Below are 17,850 nucleotides of genomic sequence, written 5' to 3'. Positions count from 1 at the left end.
TTAAAAAATGTAGTGGCGATAGTGCAAGGTGCAATCTATGCATACCTGCCAACCCTACCGATTTGGGCGGTAGTCTACCGCTTTTCACATGTTTCTACCGCCTACCGACTTAGCTGGCTTTCCCTACCGGTTTTCAATCTTCCCAAACTATAACAAATAAAAAAGACACTCCAAAGACACTGGACTCGACTTTTGGCGGACACCGTTTGCAGCGTGTCTGTGATCGCATCATACAGACAGTCCTCTGTGTTTCTGAAAGAGAAACAACGTGCAGACGGGGCGGGGGGGGGGGGGGGTACAGAGACGAGGCATTTGTTACCCCGTTAATATCAATGTCTAAAACACATGTTGGCGACTGGAAGACATCCAGTGTTTGGTCTTTTCCTGAAGCATCCTACAGTGTCTCAACTGAAAGAGGACCACAAACACACTAAAAATATAATACCATTTTGAGACTCTAATGTTGACTCTAATATGTCAACAACATGAAACAAGAATATGAACCTGGCTTTATCCAATGTTCACACAAGAGTTCTACATCCTGACACATCCTTCATCTACACTGTCTCAACTGAAAGAGGACCAGAAACACATAACAAATATAATAACATGTGGAGACTTTGGGATATTTATCTCCCATTCTTTTACTTTTCGGGCATTTTACAGACCAGACATGGCGTGCTCCAATCCCAGGCAGGACTCACACCGTGAGCGCCGGTCGTAACTCATAATGTATCTTGTTTGGCATCTTAATAATTGGAACAAAAGCTTTTTAGAAGAGGAATCTTTGCCGTAGTCCGTAGGTGGGGCCCACGTCATAGGTGGGCGTGGATTAAGTCTGTCAGTGCTGCGCATGCGCAGTGGGATTACCCAATAGCGATAGCCTTGGAGGGCGAAGCCTATACGATATAGAACATTGAGAGTGGTGGTGAGGAGGACACTTACCAACTATTGTCCATCATTGTCGACCCTACCCTCTCCAGCAGCAGCTGGACAGACAGGAGCTGCTTCTCTACAGGCGGATCAGCTGCCCTGTCACAAGGACAGATTCCTGCAATAACACTTTACGACAGTTAACACTAACAGTTATTATTACATCGTTTCTTATGTTGCTTTGATAACTGGACTTCACTACCTTTACAACCCTTTCTTCACAATGTACAGATACGTAAAAGGTCTTTTACATTTAGATTTAATTTAATCTGCTATTCCTTGCACACTTGTCAGTAATATCCTACTTTAAAATCTTCGAAGCTGTAATTGGCTCTTCATATGGTATATATTTGACAGATAGTATAGTATATTTTTAGTTCGGTTTTATTTTCTATCTCGATATGTTTATATTTTATGTTTTTTATTTTCCACTCTTTTACATGTTCACACTATGTGCAATACCTTGTTTACATGTTGCTTTGACGAAAACATTTCCCAAATTGGGATCAATAAAGTAAATCTTATCTTTAGCTTTTTCAAACGTTTAGCAAATTCATTTCTACTCACTCATTGATGAAAGTACACACATGTTTTTCCTAGTAACTGGTTCAATATGGAACCACTGTGTTTGTATTTACATCAAGATATTCATGTCTCAAAAGCAATTCTCTATTTTGAAACTGCATTTGTACTAAGATTCTAACAAAATATAGGTTTCTTCTTTCCCATGAAGATTTTCAAGATAATAAGCACTGCTGCTTTTTGACCACCAATCGCCCCAGCACAGTGAAGATGGCTGATGGCTTGTAAACAAACACAGAAGTGTGATGTCAGCGGTTGTCTGATGTTGCTATTCATACATTTGCTGTGCGGTATGAGAAACCATGCATAATTAACCTTAAATTACAAAGTGTCTCTCTATACAAGATATTTAGTCACCTTGAACAAAATCTGTTGGCTCTGAGACATCTCCTTCTGACTGTATGAGAGTGTTTATTCTGTCTTTTTTGATTATCAGATGAATATCCATGGGAGGATCCGAGAGGTGCTAGCTGAGACTGTGAGGGAGGACCACGGGCCCGCACATCGCTCTCTGTCCCAGGCTGACTTTCTACGTGCTCTGCAGCACAGGGGCATCATAGATGATGTGATGAAGGACCTACAGTTTACCCAGGTGGGCCATCCTTTAACAGGCAATTTTTCCAAGTGACATACTTAATGATTAGTTCACTTGAACTAATTTGATTCCAACATTTTAAAATACTGTAGATCACAATAACCACTTTCTTGAATAACTTCAGTCATGTTGGTCTGCTTTGGTAGGAAGTACTCACAGATGCAGAACCAGGATCCCCTCCAAAGCCTGCCACTCACTTTGTTGACAAGAATATTACTCAGCTGAAAAAAAGTAAGAGACATCGTTTAAAAGCCTAAATAAACCAACATTGTAACAATGCCTCCTTTTTTGTCCTTGTTAGTGTTTGAACATTTAACTGAAAACATTTTTTAAATAATTGCAGCCAATATTGACCCATCCAGGCGGCACCTGTATCTCCAAGTGCTTGGTGGGAAGGCCTTTCTGGAGCACCTCCAGGAGCCAGAGCCTTTACCTGGTCAGGTGTGTTCTACGTTTACAGTCTACTTGCATTTCCGTAACCAGAGGTTCCGCTCGAAGCCAGTGCCCTGTGCCTGCGAGCCGGACCTGAGGGAGGGCTTCCTCTTAGAGATCCACAGAGAGGGCACAGGTACACAGAACCAATCAGGACCTTACCGGTTGTTATACAGTTGATTAATAAATGATCTATGCTGACTTTGTCATTTTGTAATAACTTCTGGCACTGCAGGTGAAGGCAGCAAAATGGCGGACGGGACCACCATGTTGTCTTTGTGTGACCCGGTTCATTTGGTGCTGATCAAGACGGACACCTCCAGTGAGACAATGCTGGTTTCCTCCTACTTCCTGGACTGGAGGGTTGTCCTCTGCTCGCCCAATGGGAAGACCTGCTTTGCTGTGGAGCTGATGGGAGTCGGTATGGAAAAGGGATAAATACAAGAGCAACAGTGTGATACTGAAATGTCATGCTGTATATCACAATCATAACATAACAAGCTGATCATCCCGACTACACTGAAAACTTTTGTGTTACATAGTATTACATTTTTTGGCGGGGTATTTCATGGTTGAACCTGTTTAGCTTTTCTGACCTCTCTGGCTCTCTATAATGGAGCAGCTTCGGTTTTCCTTTTGGAGAATAACGTTTAAGGCATTATGCAAAAGATCAGAAAAATAATTATAAATGAATGTTATACATTTAGGTCAAACTAGATTTTCTTATTTTCTGTCCCATTAATAATCTTATGCTCCCTGGAGAAGTACCAACCCCCAGCTTTGAAACAGATGTTGTACAATATAAATAGTAGTTATACGTGTCTACTACCTGTAAATTAATTACATATGCTACAAATATACGGTTTAGAATCTGCAGTTTTGTCTCTTCCCTGCTCTTAGTGACTCCGCTAGAGCTTTATTAAACATCTCCGTGTCTATAGGAAGTGAATGTAAAGTCCCAGCTGGAGTTCTGACTGTGGGTCTGGAGCTGTACCCCCCTCTCACTGATACTCTGAGCGCTGACATCATCAGCACACAGGTCAGCACACTCAACCCCTTCATCTCTCTGTCTGTTTATTCATTGGCTTCAGGATTATTCATGAATAAAGCCACTGTGAACAACTAGTAAATTATTACAACAGATTTCAATTACTGCCGTTAGGAGTGTTCCTCAGAGTTTATCTGAAGGCATCATTGTGAGAGAAACATTAGAGCTGAGCTCTAAACATAGTCACTGAAGTGTGTGTTTCTCATTCAGCAATCACTGGAGAGGCAGAGGACAGCAGAGAAGGAGAGACTCTTCTTAGTTTATGCCAAACAGTGGTGGAGGGAATTCCTGCAGATACGTCCCTCAAACCAATCCAAAATGGTCAAGATTTTTGCACAGGTTTGTTACATTTTCTTGTTTTGGGGGGAAAAATCTAACAATTACATGATAGGTTTACTTACTTAAAGACTTTTATTCCCAAACTACATAGATTCTTTATTAATTTGATTTGAAATGTGAAGTAAATGAAACTAGCAGCATATGAGTTGCATATCAGACAGTGGACAGGGAGATCCTGAATCAGCCACGACTCAAGTTCTTATCTCTATGTCTCTCCCCCCCCAGGATGAGAACACCGTCAACAGACCAGTGTGTTCTTACGTGCATGTCCTGCGGGCGGGGCGCCTGCTGGAGAGCCCCCGACAGGCGGCCCGCTTTGTCAGCCTGCTGGCCCACGAGAAGGCCCCGGTGGTGGGAGGGGGGGACAAGCAGGAGCAGTGGTGCACATTAATGGCTTTCCTGTGTAGAGGCAAGGTAAGGATAACTGGCTTCTGCCTTTAATCAGATGACAATCACTTCCTATACTGCTAGATCTGTGATGACAGCTGATTTATAGCTTCTCACACCAAACCTTCTCTACAGTGTGTCCTTAGGTCTAAAATAGAAGAATTCCCATAGCAAACTACCTGGACTTTTATTTACTTTAATTAAACAACTTCAACATTAGACATGAATTGCACATAAGCACATGGAAGACGTATTTTCCTTTTCAAGTATGTATACAGCTTTAAAGGTCCCATGTCATGCTTTTCTGGTTATTACCCGTCCCCTTGTGTGTTATGTAGCTTGTCCTGCATGTAAACGGTCTGCAGAGTCACAAACCCTCAAAGTACACCCTGTAGGATTCTGAGCACACTGTGTGTGTGTGTGTGTGTGTGTGTGTGTGTGTGTGTGTGTGTGTGTGTGTGTGTGTGTGTGTGTGTGTGTGTGTGTGTGTGTGGTGTGTGTGTGTGTGGTGTGTGTGTGTGTGTGTGTGTGTGTGTGTGTGTGTGTGTGTGTGTGTGTGTGTGTGTGTGTGTGTGTGTGTGTGTGTACTGTCTGCTCCAGCAGCGAGCCCCGCAACATCCCGCCAACACGGCACCCAGACCCAACGCAGCATTCTCATCTGTTTGTCATTACTGGTGTCATTTTCTGGTTGCTAACAAACGCCATTGTAACACATCCAGTGTTTCCCCTACTACCATTGTCTTGGAGGGGCGCTGCGCCCTGCCAACGGAGTCTCACGCCCCCCCCTGAAATTCAAGGTGTTTTAAAAAGAAAAAGAAATACATTTTTTATTTAAAAAAATGTATATATATAGCACCAAATTGCAACTAATCTATATCTACTGTCACTTTTGACATTGAACATGTGCTCTTTTATTAAATAAACTAAGCGCTTTCATTTTAAGTTGTGAGTTTAGTGTTTTTGACCATAAGAAACACTGATGCATTAATCGAGGGGTGCCCAACCTTTTTTGAACCGAGAGCTACTTTTAAAGTTGCCAGTCTGCCGAGATCTACCAGTCCAAATAGAGAGGCGTAGCCATTACTGACAGCCTACTACCAGGTAAATACACACTTCTACTTGTATAAAACTGACCTTTGTATGATTAATACTTCATAAAATACTGCAGATCCTTTATCTTACCTCTTTCTCATCTACACACATACAAGTATTTAACTGAAGTTACACAACAGTGTTGTTGATACAGAGTTGGAGTTTATTCACACGTCACATACTACAGTGGGTAATGTTTTCAAGAAACATTGAACAGTGCTGCCACATATGACACAGGGAAAAAAGAAAAGACTCTGAACCCTTTCTTTGCCATTATATAAAAATAGTGTTGCTACAAAAGTATAAATGAGGCTTACTAATAAGAAAACTCAGATCTGAAGCTACTCAGGAATCTGCTGCCAAAGTGCAATAAAAAAGACAAAATTATTAGAATCAAACCCTTTTTTTGTTGCATTTTAGTAGATTATAAAAAGAAATGCCTTTAAAATAGGATGCTAGCAACACTAGTTTCTGAACCTGAATTGATAATAGACTATAATCAATTTAAGTTTGCATTCTTATACCATTTTGTACAATAATTATAATGAATAAGTTCAAACAAACTAAAACTTACAGCTGATTAATAACGGTATCTAACTTGAGTTCTTATCATATCAAAAACCTGTTGAAATGCTCCTGTTATTTTTACTGTCCCCCAAAAGCGTGTCGGCAGCCTCCAGGAATGCTTCTTTCACAACTTCGCCGTCTTTGAAAGACAAGAACGTGACTGACACGATACGATGCTCTGGTAGTAGCCTTGCTCTTGTTGTTGGGCCTGGTGAAAATGGACTGCTGTGCATTTAGCTGTCCTTTCAGGCCCCTCCCCTTTTGGGAGCGTAGGGCAGAATCAGGAGGGAATTCCGTCTCGTAGCGTTTGTGCACTGTTTTGAAATTACCCTTCTTCGATAAAGCCACGCTCGCATTGCAGATGAGACAGATGGACTTTGAATTGGAATAGATACAAAAATAATCATCCTCCCACTCGGAGTGAAAATTATATATTTTGGGCTTTTTTGCTTCTGCCATAATTGCGGTCTAGTGTGTGTGCGGACTGTCACTCCTGTTGACACGTATAACGTCAGTGAAATAGTGCCCACTGCCCACCAGCCACGCCCCGACACATGGGGTCACGGCAGAGTCCTGCATCGGGTCGGGTGACCCGCAAAAAAAGTGATTCGCGGGTGGTATTTTTTCAAACGCTTTTTTCCGGGTTCGGTTCAGGGTAAAACAAAGATGATGCGGGTCGGGTTGCGGGTGTTGCATAATAAATATATTAAAATAATAATAATTTAGTTTAATGTTTAAATCCTCAGACCTCTCCCCCGCGGGACCGTGCATAATCATAACCTCTGCAGCTTATCAATCTGCTGCTGAGCGCGCCACATTCTAAATGGCTGAGGTGAAGCTCTAGCAGAGAATACAGCATTTTCATTAACCATTCCTCAAGAGCGAAATTCAACGTCTGGGAGGCTTTTGGTGTCATCCTAGATGGAGAAAATAACCAACATCCCACGCTTTTTGAGACAAATATGCAATGTGCAATGTGCAAATATGCAATGTTAATAATTGCACGTTTTCACTGCTCATATATATGCGGGTTCGGGTCGCGTTGCGGAACTAATTGGCAATATGGGCGGGTAGCGGGGCGGGTTCGGTATTGCACGTCGCGGGTGCGGGTCTTGAAAATCAGACCCATGCAGGACTCTGGGTAACGCCGGCCAATCACAAAGCTTTGATGCGTTCAAGTGCATTATTCTGGCATTGGAAGATTATGTTATAGGACATTAACGATAAAACAGAATATTGTTGTTCTATTTTTAGACACATCTCGCGATCGATGTAAATAACTGCACTAATCACCAATATGATAGTGAAGGACATGCTGCCAATACGTTTCGTGGAAGGAGGGGGTTTCCTTAGCTTATGGCAAGCGTGGAACCAGAGTACAGGGTCCCGGGCCGTACTACAATGACCAAACGTATAGAAAAGCTGTACAAAGATAAGGCAGAAGATCTGCGCAGAAGCTTGTCAACTGTCTCAAAGGTGTCGATAACCACCGACGGGTGGACAGCACTCACAACAGAATCGTACGTTACCATAACCTGCCATTACATCGACAGTGAATGGGAGATGAAGAGTGCGGTTCTACAGACCCGTGCAAAGCCCACACGGCAGAGAATTTAGCCGAGGGGCTCCGCACACACAATAGGCTATTTATTGAATGTATTTCATTGCTGCTATTATTAATACAGGCTACATGATGGTGGTTTATTTTTTGTTATTTTCTAAAGTGCCTGCCATTGCTTTATTTGAAGATGCGCGATGCGTGCACAATTTATTTATTGCAATGCTGCTATTATTAATAATACAGGCTACAGCCTGTATTAATAATAGCATTGCAATAAATAAATTGCTATAATAATATGTATTGCAATGCTGCTATTATTAATACAAGCTGTAGCCTGTATTTAATAATCGCAGCATCGCAATAAATACATTGTGCGCGCATAGCGCATCTCCAAATAAAGGCAATGGCAGGCACTAACAAAATAACCAACATCATGTTGATGTTGGTTTATTTGTCGTTTATTTTGTTTGTACTGTTAAACATGTTCCAGTAAAGAAAACAACGGAATTCCTTTTGTCGGTCGAAGAATCGATTATTATTCGACAGGGCTGCCGAATAATCGATTTTGATCATGGTCAGTTTCTGGCAACCCTACTCAGAAGCAGACAAAAATAAATAAAATAACTTAAAGGGGCCTGGCTCGCCCTGTCATGCTTTTTGGGGTTTTCCCTCAGACAGAGGATGAAAAGAGGCATTTTTTAACATTTGTAAATCATTTACATCTTCATCCAGACATTTCAAACTGACAACCTAGCTCGACAAGAGATCCTTAAAACATTGTCCTACAGTGACATCATCCAAAACTGTGATATGAAGAAATTGGTAAAAAGGCTAAGATGGCAAAAAGATAAAGGCGAGTACGTATATTATTCTGGATTGTACTTTTAAATCATCACAAAATAAATGATGTGCTGAACTGAAACACGTCAAAATGTGTCTGAAGGTTTAAACATAGAACAAAGTATTTGAGCTTAAAATATGTCAATTCCTAGTAAACGACCAACAATTGCTGAACCATACATTGAAACGTTGACCTTTAACAACATTTAAATGAAGTTTTCCAATTCACAATGACATCTGTACGTTTAACTGGTTTATAAAGCATTCAATGAAAGGCCAAATTATTATAGGTGTAGGAGCTCACATTAATACACTGTCAGTGTTAATAAACTAAAAAAAAGACAAGGCAATGTGCCTGCAAGACTTCAATCAGGTAAACAAAACATATTACCAATGCGCAGCAGCTAACCTGCCTGCGAGCCTTCGCTCAGGTCACATTTACACACGGCGCAGCTGAAGCCCGCTAGCACTATTAGCACTAGCAGTATCGCTAGCAGCCACATTGTTTAGGCTGTCAAATACGCTGCACCGTTTTAGATTCAACTAGAGAATGCAATTCCTGAAGAAATTGCTAGTGGGAATGCTTTATGCTGAAAATCTGATGCTAAACTGCTATGCTGAAATGTAATGTGTAAGAAGAAAGTGAAGAATTTAGATTGAAATGATACATGAACACTGGGGGCTTGAATGTGTGATGAGAGAAGAAAAGAAAGTGAAAAGGCTTGGAAAAGCAGCAGAATATTTGAACTGCAAACTTCTGAACTAACTTGATGGCGAATGATCTGTCGCCATGGCAACCGCATTTGATGACACCCCATAATACGCTTAGATGCGTTGATGGCTGCATCGTTACCAAACCTGTGAAGTTTTGGGGCGTTTGGAGCAGTTTCACTGAAGTTATGAGAAAGCCGTGTTTCATGGCGAGCATTGTGTTGCCATGGCAACGGCATTTGAAGACATTTCAAAACTGTCCCGTAGATGTCTTCACGGCTGGACTGTTGGCACACATGTGAAGTTTGAGCACTTTTTGAACATTTTCATAGGAGTTATAGCGACATCATGTTTTATGGCGAGGGATGCGTTTCCATGGAAACGGCATATGGTGAGATCTCAGAATTCGTGTAGAGCTGTTGAGGCATGGACCGGTGATATACAAGTGAAGATTGGGGGACGATTGGACCGTGTCGATTGGACTTACAGCGACATCATGTTTCATGGCGAGTGGTCCGTCGCCATGGCAACGGCATTTGATGACACCCCATAATACGCTTAGATGCGTTGATGGCTGCATCGTTACCAAACCTGTGAAGTTTGGGGGCGTTTGGAGCAGTTTCACTGAAGTTATGAGAAATCCGTGTTTCATGGCGAGCATTGTGTTGCCATGGCAACGGCATTTGAAGAAATCTCAAAACTGTCCCGTAGATGTCTTCAAGGCTGGACTGTTAGCACACTGCTATCTGAAGTCTGCTGCTCTGAGCATGTCAGTTGGAGCGATGACATCATCGTGTTCTATGACACAGGTGTTTATATTTGAGCTAACGAGGTGTGTAGAGATCACAGGTTTCCATTGTTCTGAATGAGAGATAAACCTGTTACATGTGAACGTTTTGTGGAAGAACCGTAACAGATATCTGTGAAATTTCAAAACGTGAAGCATGTCAAGGAAGTTGAGTATCTGAAGTGTAATTTTTGTGTACTTTCGGGTTAATAATGTGGCCTTTTTGGCAGTTTAACTAAAGGTGTGCGGCTGCTGCCGTGAGGAAATATCAGCCTGAAATTACAATGGGCTTTAATGGAGGCATGTTGAAAGTTTTTGTCACTTCATGCCCTCAAGAGGCATTTTGTTTAATTATGTTTTGCTTAATTATTTGTCATTTTTCAAGCTACGAGATGTTTTCTTACGTTTGTCATGAAAAATGATGTCTCAGGAACGTAGGGTTTGGGAATTATGGCAGTTTAAAAAAATTATATGAAGGCTAATGTCAAGATTTCCTACACTCTAATGGCGCGTTTCCACTGCAGCGGGTAGCCCCGTTTAAGCGTCCTTAACCGTCCTCAAGCGGCCAGGCCGGTTTTTGGTGGCGTTTCCATATAGCCTAGTACCGGCCAGCGGGTACTTTTTCCCTCTTTTTCCGGCCTCATAAAATCGTGGTTCCCTCAGACCAGGGCCAGGGCTGAACTAGTGACGTCAACACTCTCGACTGCTGATTGGTCAGAGAGAATCGTCACAAGATTGCGCGCGAGTTCATCCCTAGCGTCGCATATATATCTAGAAGCAAGCTTGCAGCATTTTTATACACGGCATTTTGTAAACGGAGGAGCTACAAAAATGGCTACTTCTAAGAAAAGCACACCGTGGTCGACCGAGGAGGTGACGACGTTCCTTCATCTCATTGGGGATGATAAAATCCAGCGGGAGCTCGACGGAACAACGAGAAATGTAAAAGTGTTCCAGGATGTCTCTGCACAGATGTCCCTGCAAGGTACGCTCACTTCTAACAAAGAAGTCTATTTTATCCTTACATTAATGTTCGACAACCCATGCTTTTATGGAGCCTCGAAGAGCTACATAGCTAGCTAATGCTTTTATGGAGCCCCGAAGAGCTACATAGCTAGCTAAAGGCAGATAGCCTTAGCTAGAGCTATTGTTTGCTAACACATATGTGCCATTGTTTACGTTCAGTTTTTCTTTTCTATAGTTGCTGTTGCTATTTAGTATTGTGTTGCAGTAGTTTGTGGAATTAACAAGTCATTTTGCTGTTCTAGATGATTACATTGGGACTAGTGAGGAGGAACATTCCCGAACAACGGGCGATGGCAGTGTTCCGTCCACATCGTCATTGAATCCAGAACGGACCCCAGCCGAAGACCCTAACCTGACTCAACCACCAACACCGAGTGCCATCACGACACCGCAGCGTGTGGTTCTAGGTAAGAAATAGAAATGGCAAAACGACTGGAATTGTGTTTTTAAAGCTTGGATCATCCATCGTCAGTAATTAAAATAAGCTATACCACTGTGTGGAAATGCTCTGTTACAAGTAAAGTCTTAGCTAGTAAGCAGTGTGACATCCAATCATATACATATATTTATATTCATTATCAACAGATAAAGTGCTTTACATATGCAATAAAAAAGCATCAGCATGACATGCCAAACAATATGAAATAACAAAGCAGAACACAAATTAAAATCAATGGAATACATTTAAAAATATGTTGCAGTTCTCTGCTTAAAACACAATGCCATCATATTAATTACATCCGGTATTCAGGCATGGTATGTATTGCACATCAGGTTAGGAAGGTGCATCTGCTAACACTTCACTATCTGCACATTTGGAATATAACACAAAGACAATCAGGATATGAAAATGATGGTGTCTTTGTGTTGGTGAGCTAACAGTCTGTGAACAACAGCCTGGAGCTTCACTTCCTGATAACACATTTTTCTCACTAACAATTTTGAGGATTTAGTGCCAGTGGGCCAGAGCTCTCCCGAATTTCATAGCAAAGAAAAAAGCTACTTTTAATTACAGCATCTTCATAACAGATTCATAAAATATGAATTAAAAGACACACCCCAAGTGTTTTTATGCATTTAATACAACATTTCTATTCCAATTGGTTTAAAACATATATTTCAACTTTCAACACAGATGTCAGCTTTGTCACTAGTCAAGTTTCTTTCTACAAGAGCATCAGCCTGTAAAGGATGAAACTGTAGAGCAGCCTTACCATTTAATACACCTTGCTCATGTTCATATTCTCATATATTTATATTCATTATCAACAGGCTGGACATAATGTAATTCACTTTCACAATCATTGTAAACATCTAGGGCCAGCACTTTCTTTAGTTCACCTTACTGTTGTTCTGTTTATACATGTTATTCTTATATCCTTGTGTGACCTGTACCCGTCCTGTGTTTTTTCCTTATTGCTAATTATTATCTTATTGTCACCCAGGCAAGAGGAAACAAGGAGGAGAGTATCAGGCGCAGCAGCAACGGCACCATGAACAGCACATGGCCCAGCATGAACAGTACATGGCCCAGCAGGAACGGCACTTGGACTGGGCCAAAGCATCTGCTGAGCGGAGATGGGAGTTGGATGCCGCCTTGAGAAGGGAGGAGGCCGCCTTGGCAAGGGAGGAGGCCGCCTTGAGAAGGGAGGAGGCCGCTCAAACAGAGACCTTCAACCTCGCCTTCCTGCGCACTCTTGGCGAGGTGCTAGGGGGACTGGGCAGCCGACGTGGCCCGTCTCCTCCTCGTCCAACATAAAATAACTATGATTATCATATATTAGAAAATAATGAATAATTTAGAACTGCGTTAGGCTACTATTGTTTATGCTGGACAATAAATGCTGTAGTGTTTTGTTAAGAGTTATTATAGTAAATTCACGATGATACACTGGCTATTTGTAAGAATAAATACCAATATCACATCTTATTACAATTTAAAAACTATTTTTCCTCACAAACATTTGTCTGGGTTTTTGTCATCTGCATTTAAATGTAGTGTTGTTTATTATAAGACATGGGAAGAATATCTTTAAGATTTTCCCTTCACATGACATGTATGTGTTGTCATCTGAAGTCAAATACCACTGTCATTATTATAAGTCTTTACTAAACAAACGTTATGCATAGACAGCATGTTTCTCAACAAAAAAAGATTGATTGAGTAGCTATTGGCTAATTCCCAACTTAGCCTACTTGGTAGGCACACACATAACGATCGACAGACATTACATAAAATAAACTTAATAGTTATTGTACCTATTATATTTTGTTTTTCTAGTTATTTTTTAAAAGTGTACTTTCTTGTTTATTTATGTTCTTTAAAATCTTCATTTTATTTTTACACTGCCATGTGTGCCATCATTTTTTTATTTGTATTGTTTAATGGCATGCCTTTTTTATACACCCTTATTTATTTTTTGTATACTGCCATCAATAAAGTACTTATTTGACTTATCTTATCTCTTGTTGATAATGAATTGCACCTAACAGAAAAAAAATCAGATTCACATCATCTTGATTTAGAGAAGATATATAGTTTTGCTGTGTTGTACACTTTATGTTTATAGTTAGCTTTGATATTCGCTTAATTTATTAGAAAGATTCTTTTCATGATCTCATATTTCCTCAAATGTTCTTATTATGGGGCAGTTCTTAGATTTATTTATGTGAAATACAATGAATACAATACAATGCATATTTACATATTCAGATAGCGCATCAAACCCTCTCTGATGTCAGTGCGCTCCTCCTCTGCACCTTGAGCCACTGCTACCCCAGGCTCTGCTGCTGCTGGTGCATTCTACCCATCATCATAGTCCTCTCCATGACTCTCGCAGAGGTTATGCGACTTAACTTCTGAAATACACAAACAAAAGCATACATATTTTAATACGTAAAAGTGGTAGCTACAATTAATTAAATATTTGAAAACACTTTGGTCGTATTGTGAGCGTGAGCCTAAACACATGGCTAGTTTCAATTCAGATAATATGTTTAAAACATTATTACATGTTTATTTTGTAATGGTTATTAAGAATACATGATAAATACATAATACATAAAGTAGAAATTACTCAATTGTAATACCCTTGTTCTACTAGACTCAAACAACACATTCCTTATATATTTCAAAGATGAGAGAACAAAAGAAGAAACCTATACTGTAACCCATTCAAGCAAGCTTTTAACTAGGGCCGGGACTTTAACGCGTTAATTAAGATTAATTAATTACACAAAAATTAACGCGTTAAAAAAATTAACGCATTTTAATCGCACTTATTTTTGCACCGCGGAACGTTTCTCACTGGATGAGTTTCAGGCGTACCGATTATACTGGAGCACCAACTAACGTTCATGACTTCAGACAACAACAAACCACAGTGAACAACAGTGGGAAATGTTGTTTTAAAAAACGGACGGATGGAAGCGTCGATAAGAGCACGGTTGTGTGCAAATTATGCAAAAAGGAATTCGCATATCACCGCAGCACATCAAGCCTCAAGTATCACCTCAATGCAAAACATATAGCAGCTAGCGTGGAAGCTAGCGTGGACGTTAGCCTCTTTTATCGCGTTCACACCAAAAAGAGCCGGTACTAAAATTAGTTCATGAGAACCTTTTTACCCCCACGAAAGTCCCTGCTAGAGAGCAGAGAGCTGCTAGAGAGCAGGGACTTTCGTGCGGCTCTCTTGTGAGAAAAGAGCTATATTTCTGATTGGCTGGGCGGATTGCAAACCACGCCCCGTAAAACTCGCAAAAAGTTTTGTGAAGCCGCCATTTTATTATCCTCGCATTAGCATTATTAGCATTAGCCCAGCGCAGAAACGCAGAGAGACTAACTTATGGCAACACAAAATAAAACATGGGAGCGGTAGAAGCTGCTGGGAGTCCCAGCAGCTTCTACTGAAGCCAGTCCCTAACTCCGGGAACTTCCGGCCGGGGACTTTGGGCGGCAGTATACGCCGTGAAGTGGTTTGCAGCCTGCCAGTAAACCCAAAGCAGAAGAAGAAGAAGTGACTTCAGCGGCTTCATTTGCCTAATCCTCCCCCAGGTTCAAAGAGTTCTCATGAACTAAGTTCTCATGAACCTTTGTGGGAAAAGTACTGTGGTGTGAATGCGCCTAATGGTATACTAAAATCCATGTGAAAAAAATTGCTTCTCACTGTTCTTAGGTCAAATATTTATATGTGATTAAAAATGCGATTAATTTCGATTAATTAATTACAAAGCCTCTAATTAATTAGATTAATTTTTTTAATCGAGTCCCGGCCCTACTTTTAACATGTCTAGAAGAAAGATTGAGGTTATATTTTAATATTATTTTATGTTGTGGATACTTTAGCCTCCATCCATGTTTACGATTGTCCACACTATTTTACACTTGCATTTATTATGAATATAGTTTTGCTGTGTTTTACACTTTGGTATTTATGTTTAAAGATTTTCTTTTCATGATCTCATATTTCCTCAAATGTTCTTATTATGGGGCAGTACTTACTGGTGCTTGAATTTCAAATAGCTTACCGAGTAGCGTTGTAGTCTGTTCCTGTTGTAGTCTCTGCAGCGTTGTAGGACTTCCAAAACTCTCTCGTCAGCTTCTTCTGCATTTCGTCTTGATATACGCAGCCTACTTTGCATCACATTCCTGTTTGCTGTGATCACTTTCCTTCTCGCTGTGATCACTTTCCTTCTCGCTGTGATCCCTTTCCTTCTTCTTGCTGTGATAAAAAGCCACACACCAAGAAACAAGTACACGATCGCTTCCATATCCTCCATTGTTGTGTGTGAGTTGTGTCGCATTGAAAATGACGCCACTGCAGTTTTATCTCAGCGTCGCTCCGCCCAAAAAGCTGATCGCCCCGCCTACACTGCGTTGCTAGCCCAGGTCCTAAACTGTAATGGAAATGCGCCACGGCCTGGGCCGGCCAGCGAGGCAGCCCGAGGCCAGAGCGAGGACGCTTAGGGACGCTTAAACGGGGCTACCCCGCTGCAGTGGAAACGCGCCATAACTGTGACATCACGCACTCTAGTTAATGTTAAAATCTGAAGAAAACCTCTAAAACAAGGTCTGAACAATGTTTAATATCTCTAAAAGTAAGAATCAGATTTAAAAGTTGTTTTACACGAATAATGTCAGAAAGATGTGTAAGATTTTAAAGTTGGAATGAGGTTTCTGAGTGAAAGTATGAATGAACAGTTAGCAGTTGAAGTCGCATGAAGATTTGTTGAAGTCTGAAGATTTTCTCCATTGACTTCAATGTTAAAAATGTGATGAATTATGGGATGTATCTCTGGAATTATGAAAGTTATGAATGAGAAAAGTAATAGCCATCGATTCCCGACCGAGCTGAATGTTTTGACGTTTGAACGAAGTTTCTGCGATGTTCAATGCGGGACGAGAAGCGCGGCAAAATACCGGCGGAATAATAAACTTTTCGTGCGTAGCATAACAGATAGTGGGAATGCTGTTATCAGCATTCCCACTAAATGAGTGTCTCGTTTGCAAATGCTTCATTAAGTTGCTTGTGTTACCCCCTTTACAAGCAACTAATTGAGTAAATAGATTGCACCTTGCACTATCGCCACTAAATTTTTTAAAGTGCACCCAGACCTTCAATCGCTTCGCTCTGTCCGCCATGCCTGCGGGAGTCTCACAACAATAATAAGAGCGCTGTTGAGAGAGATGACGAGTGGCATTTACAGTGGCCAATCAGAGGGGTCTCAAACCGGATACATCACACGGGATGAGAGTTCCCAACCAACCAGAATGGTTTAAAGTTAAACTAAGGAAGTAGACGTAACACATACACCGATTGCAGCACCGTTTGTCCAGCGGCTTAACGGTATACCGATACCGTCCAATCAGGTACCGGTATTGACTTAGTACCGGTTCTCGATACCCATCCCTACCAATGAGAGTTCGGAACATTGAACAATGTAAATCTATTTTAGTAGACCTCAACAATGGAATTATGATCAGCAGAAATGGCCATGTCATGGGACCTTTAAGACTTATTAAATATTTCTGAATATCATCATATTACTAAGACGTAGTGCATAGGATTCTGTGTTATATGAATTGATCCTAAAGTCAATGATGATCAAAAAGACAATAATCCTCAATACTTATTTTACTATACTATACTTATTCTTCTTTTCATTTTGTTGCATTGATAAAAACAAGTTTGAAGATCCCAAACTGTCTTTCCGTTAATCCAAAACAGTTCAATTATGTTCCAAAAGATGTTTTCTAAAGCAGTGGTTCTCAACTGGTGGGTCGCGGACCCGTTTGAAGTGGGTCGCAGATGTGTGAGTGAAAAAAGTCAAACTTATTTTGAAGGCCCGATTTTCTATTGCTCTGCATGCAGTAGGCGTTGAACTGGAAGTACCGGAGACCATAAACGGTTTTGAAAACTTCTGTCACGTAGTGATCATCTTCTCAATAAAACATCTTTGCTGATGAGTCTTCTGGCCAATCAGAATCAAGATTGTTGCCGGAAGTCCCCACGGAGAATAACTTTGCGGTAGAACTCTTCTTTATACATCCATGGGTACAACTTCAGATACAAATGAACACATAATGAAATATGACCCCCGGTTTGATGATTGACAGGTCACAGAACAATAGGGGCTATCTACCCTTACCCACAATTTAAAGTAATTCACACAGACTCTTTGCTCTTCTCTCTGTGAGGAGCAGCAAGTTCAGCTGTCAGGACAAAGTGAAAAACAAACAATGGCATAAAATATTATGAATATGTCGGGTAGTAATATATTTATTTATTTTCTTCTCAGAGTGTACCAGAATGGGTAGTTTATATGTTAGTATTTCTAAAAATCTCCTGGGGGAGAATCCCCCCAGACCCCCCTTGTGGGGTTGGGTTTTCAGCATGTGTGCCTTTTTATGTTATACAGTTCAGCTTTGATTCCATCATCTCATTACACCT

General features: G+C 40.8%; 1 protein-coding gene across 2 annotated transcripts in view; it reads left to right on the top strand.

Annotated features, from left to right (window-relative positions):
• The window catches only part of cep76 (centrosomal protein 76), a 38,329-nt gene that overhangs the window by 8,139 nt on the left and 12,340 nt on the right, over positions 1-17,850 (top strand). For both annotated transcript variants that reach the window (XM_034215830.1, XM_034215823.1), the window contains exons 2-8: positions 1,952-2,107; positions 2,257-2,341; positions 2,454-2,678; positions 2,778-2,963; positions 3,484-3,581; positions 3,801-3,929; positions 4,155-4,343. In XM_034215830.1, coding sequence (XP_034071721.1) covers positions 1,952-2,107; positions 2,257-2,341; positions 2,454-2,678; positions 2,778-2,963; positions 3,484-3,581; positions 3,801-3,929; positions 4,155-4,343 — 1,068 coding nt within the window. The remainder of the gene's footprint in view (positions 1-1,951; positions 2,108-2,256; positions 2,342-2,453; positions 2,679-2,777; positions 2,964-3,483; positions 3,582-3,800; positions 3,930-4,154; positions 4,344-17,850) is intronic.

This window comes from Gymnodraco acuticeps, unplaced genomic scaffold, assembly GCF_902827175.1.
Source record: "Gymnodraco acuticeps unplaced genomic scaffold, fGymAcu1.1, whole genome shotgun sequence".
NCBI classification, from domain to species: Eukaryota; Metazoa; Chordata; class Actinopteri; order Perciformes; family Bathydraconidae; genus Gymnodraco; species Gymnodraco acuticeps.
This window is presented reverse-complemented; position numbering and strand designations above follow the sequence as displayed.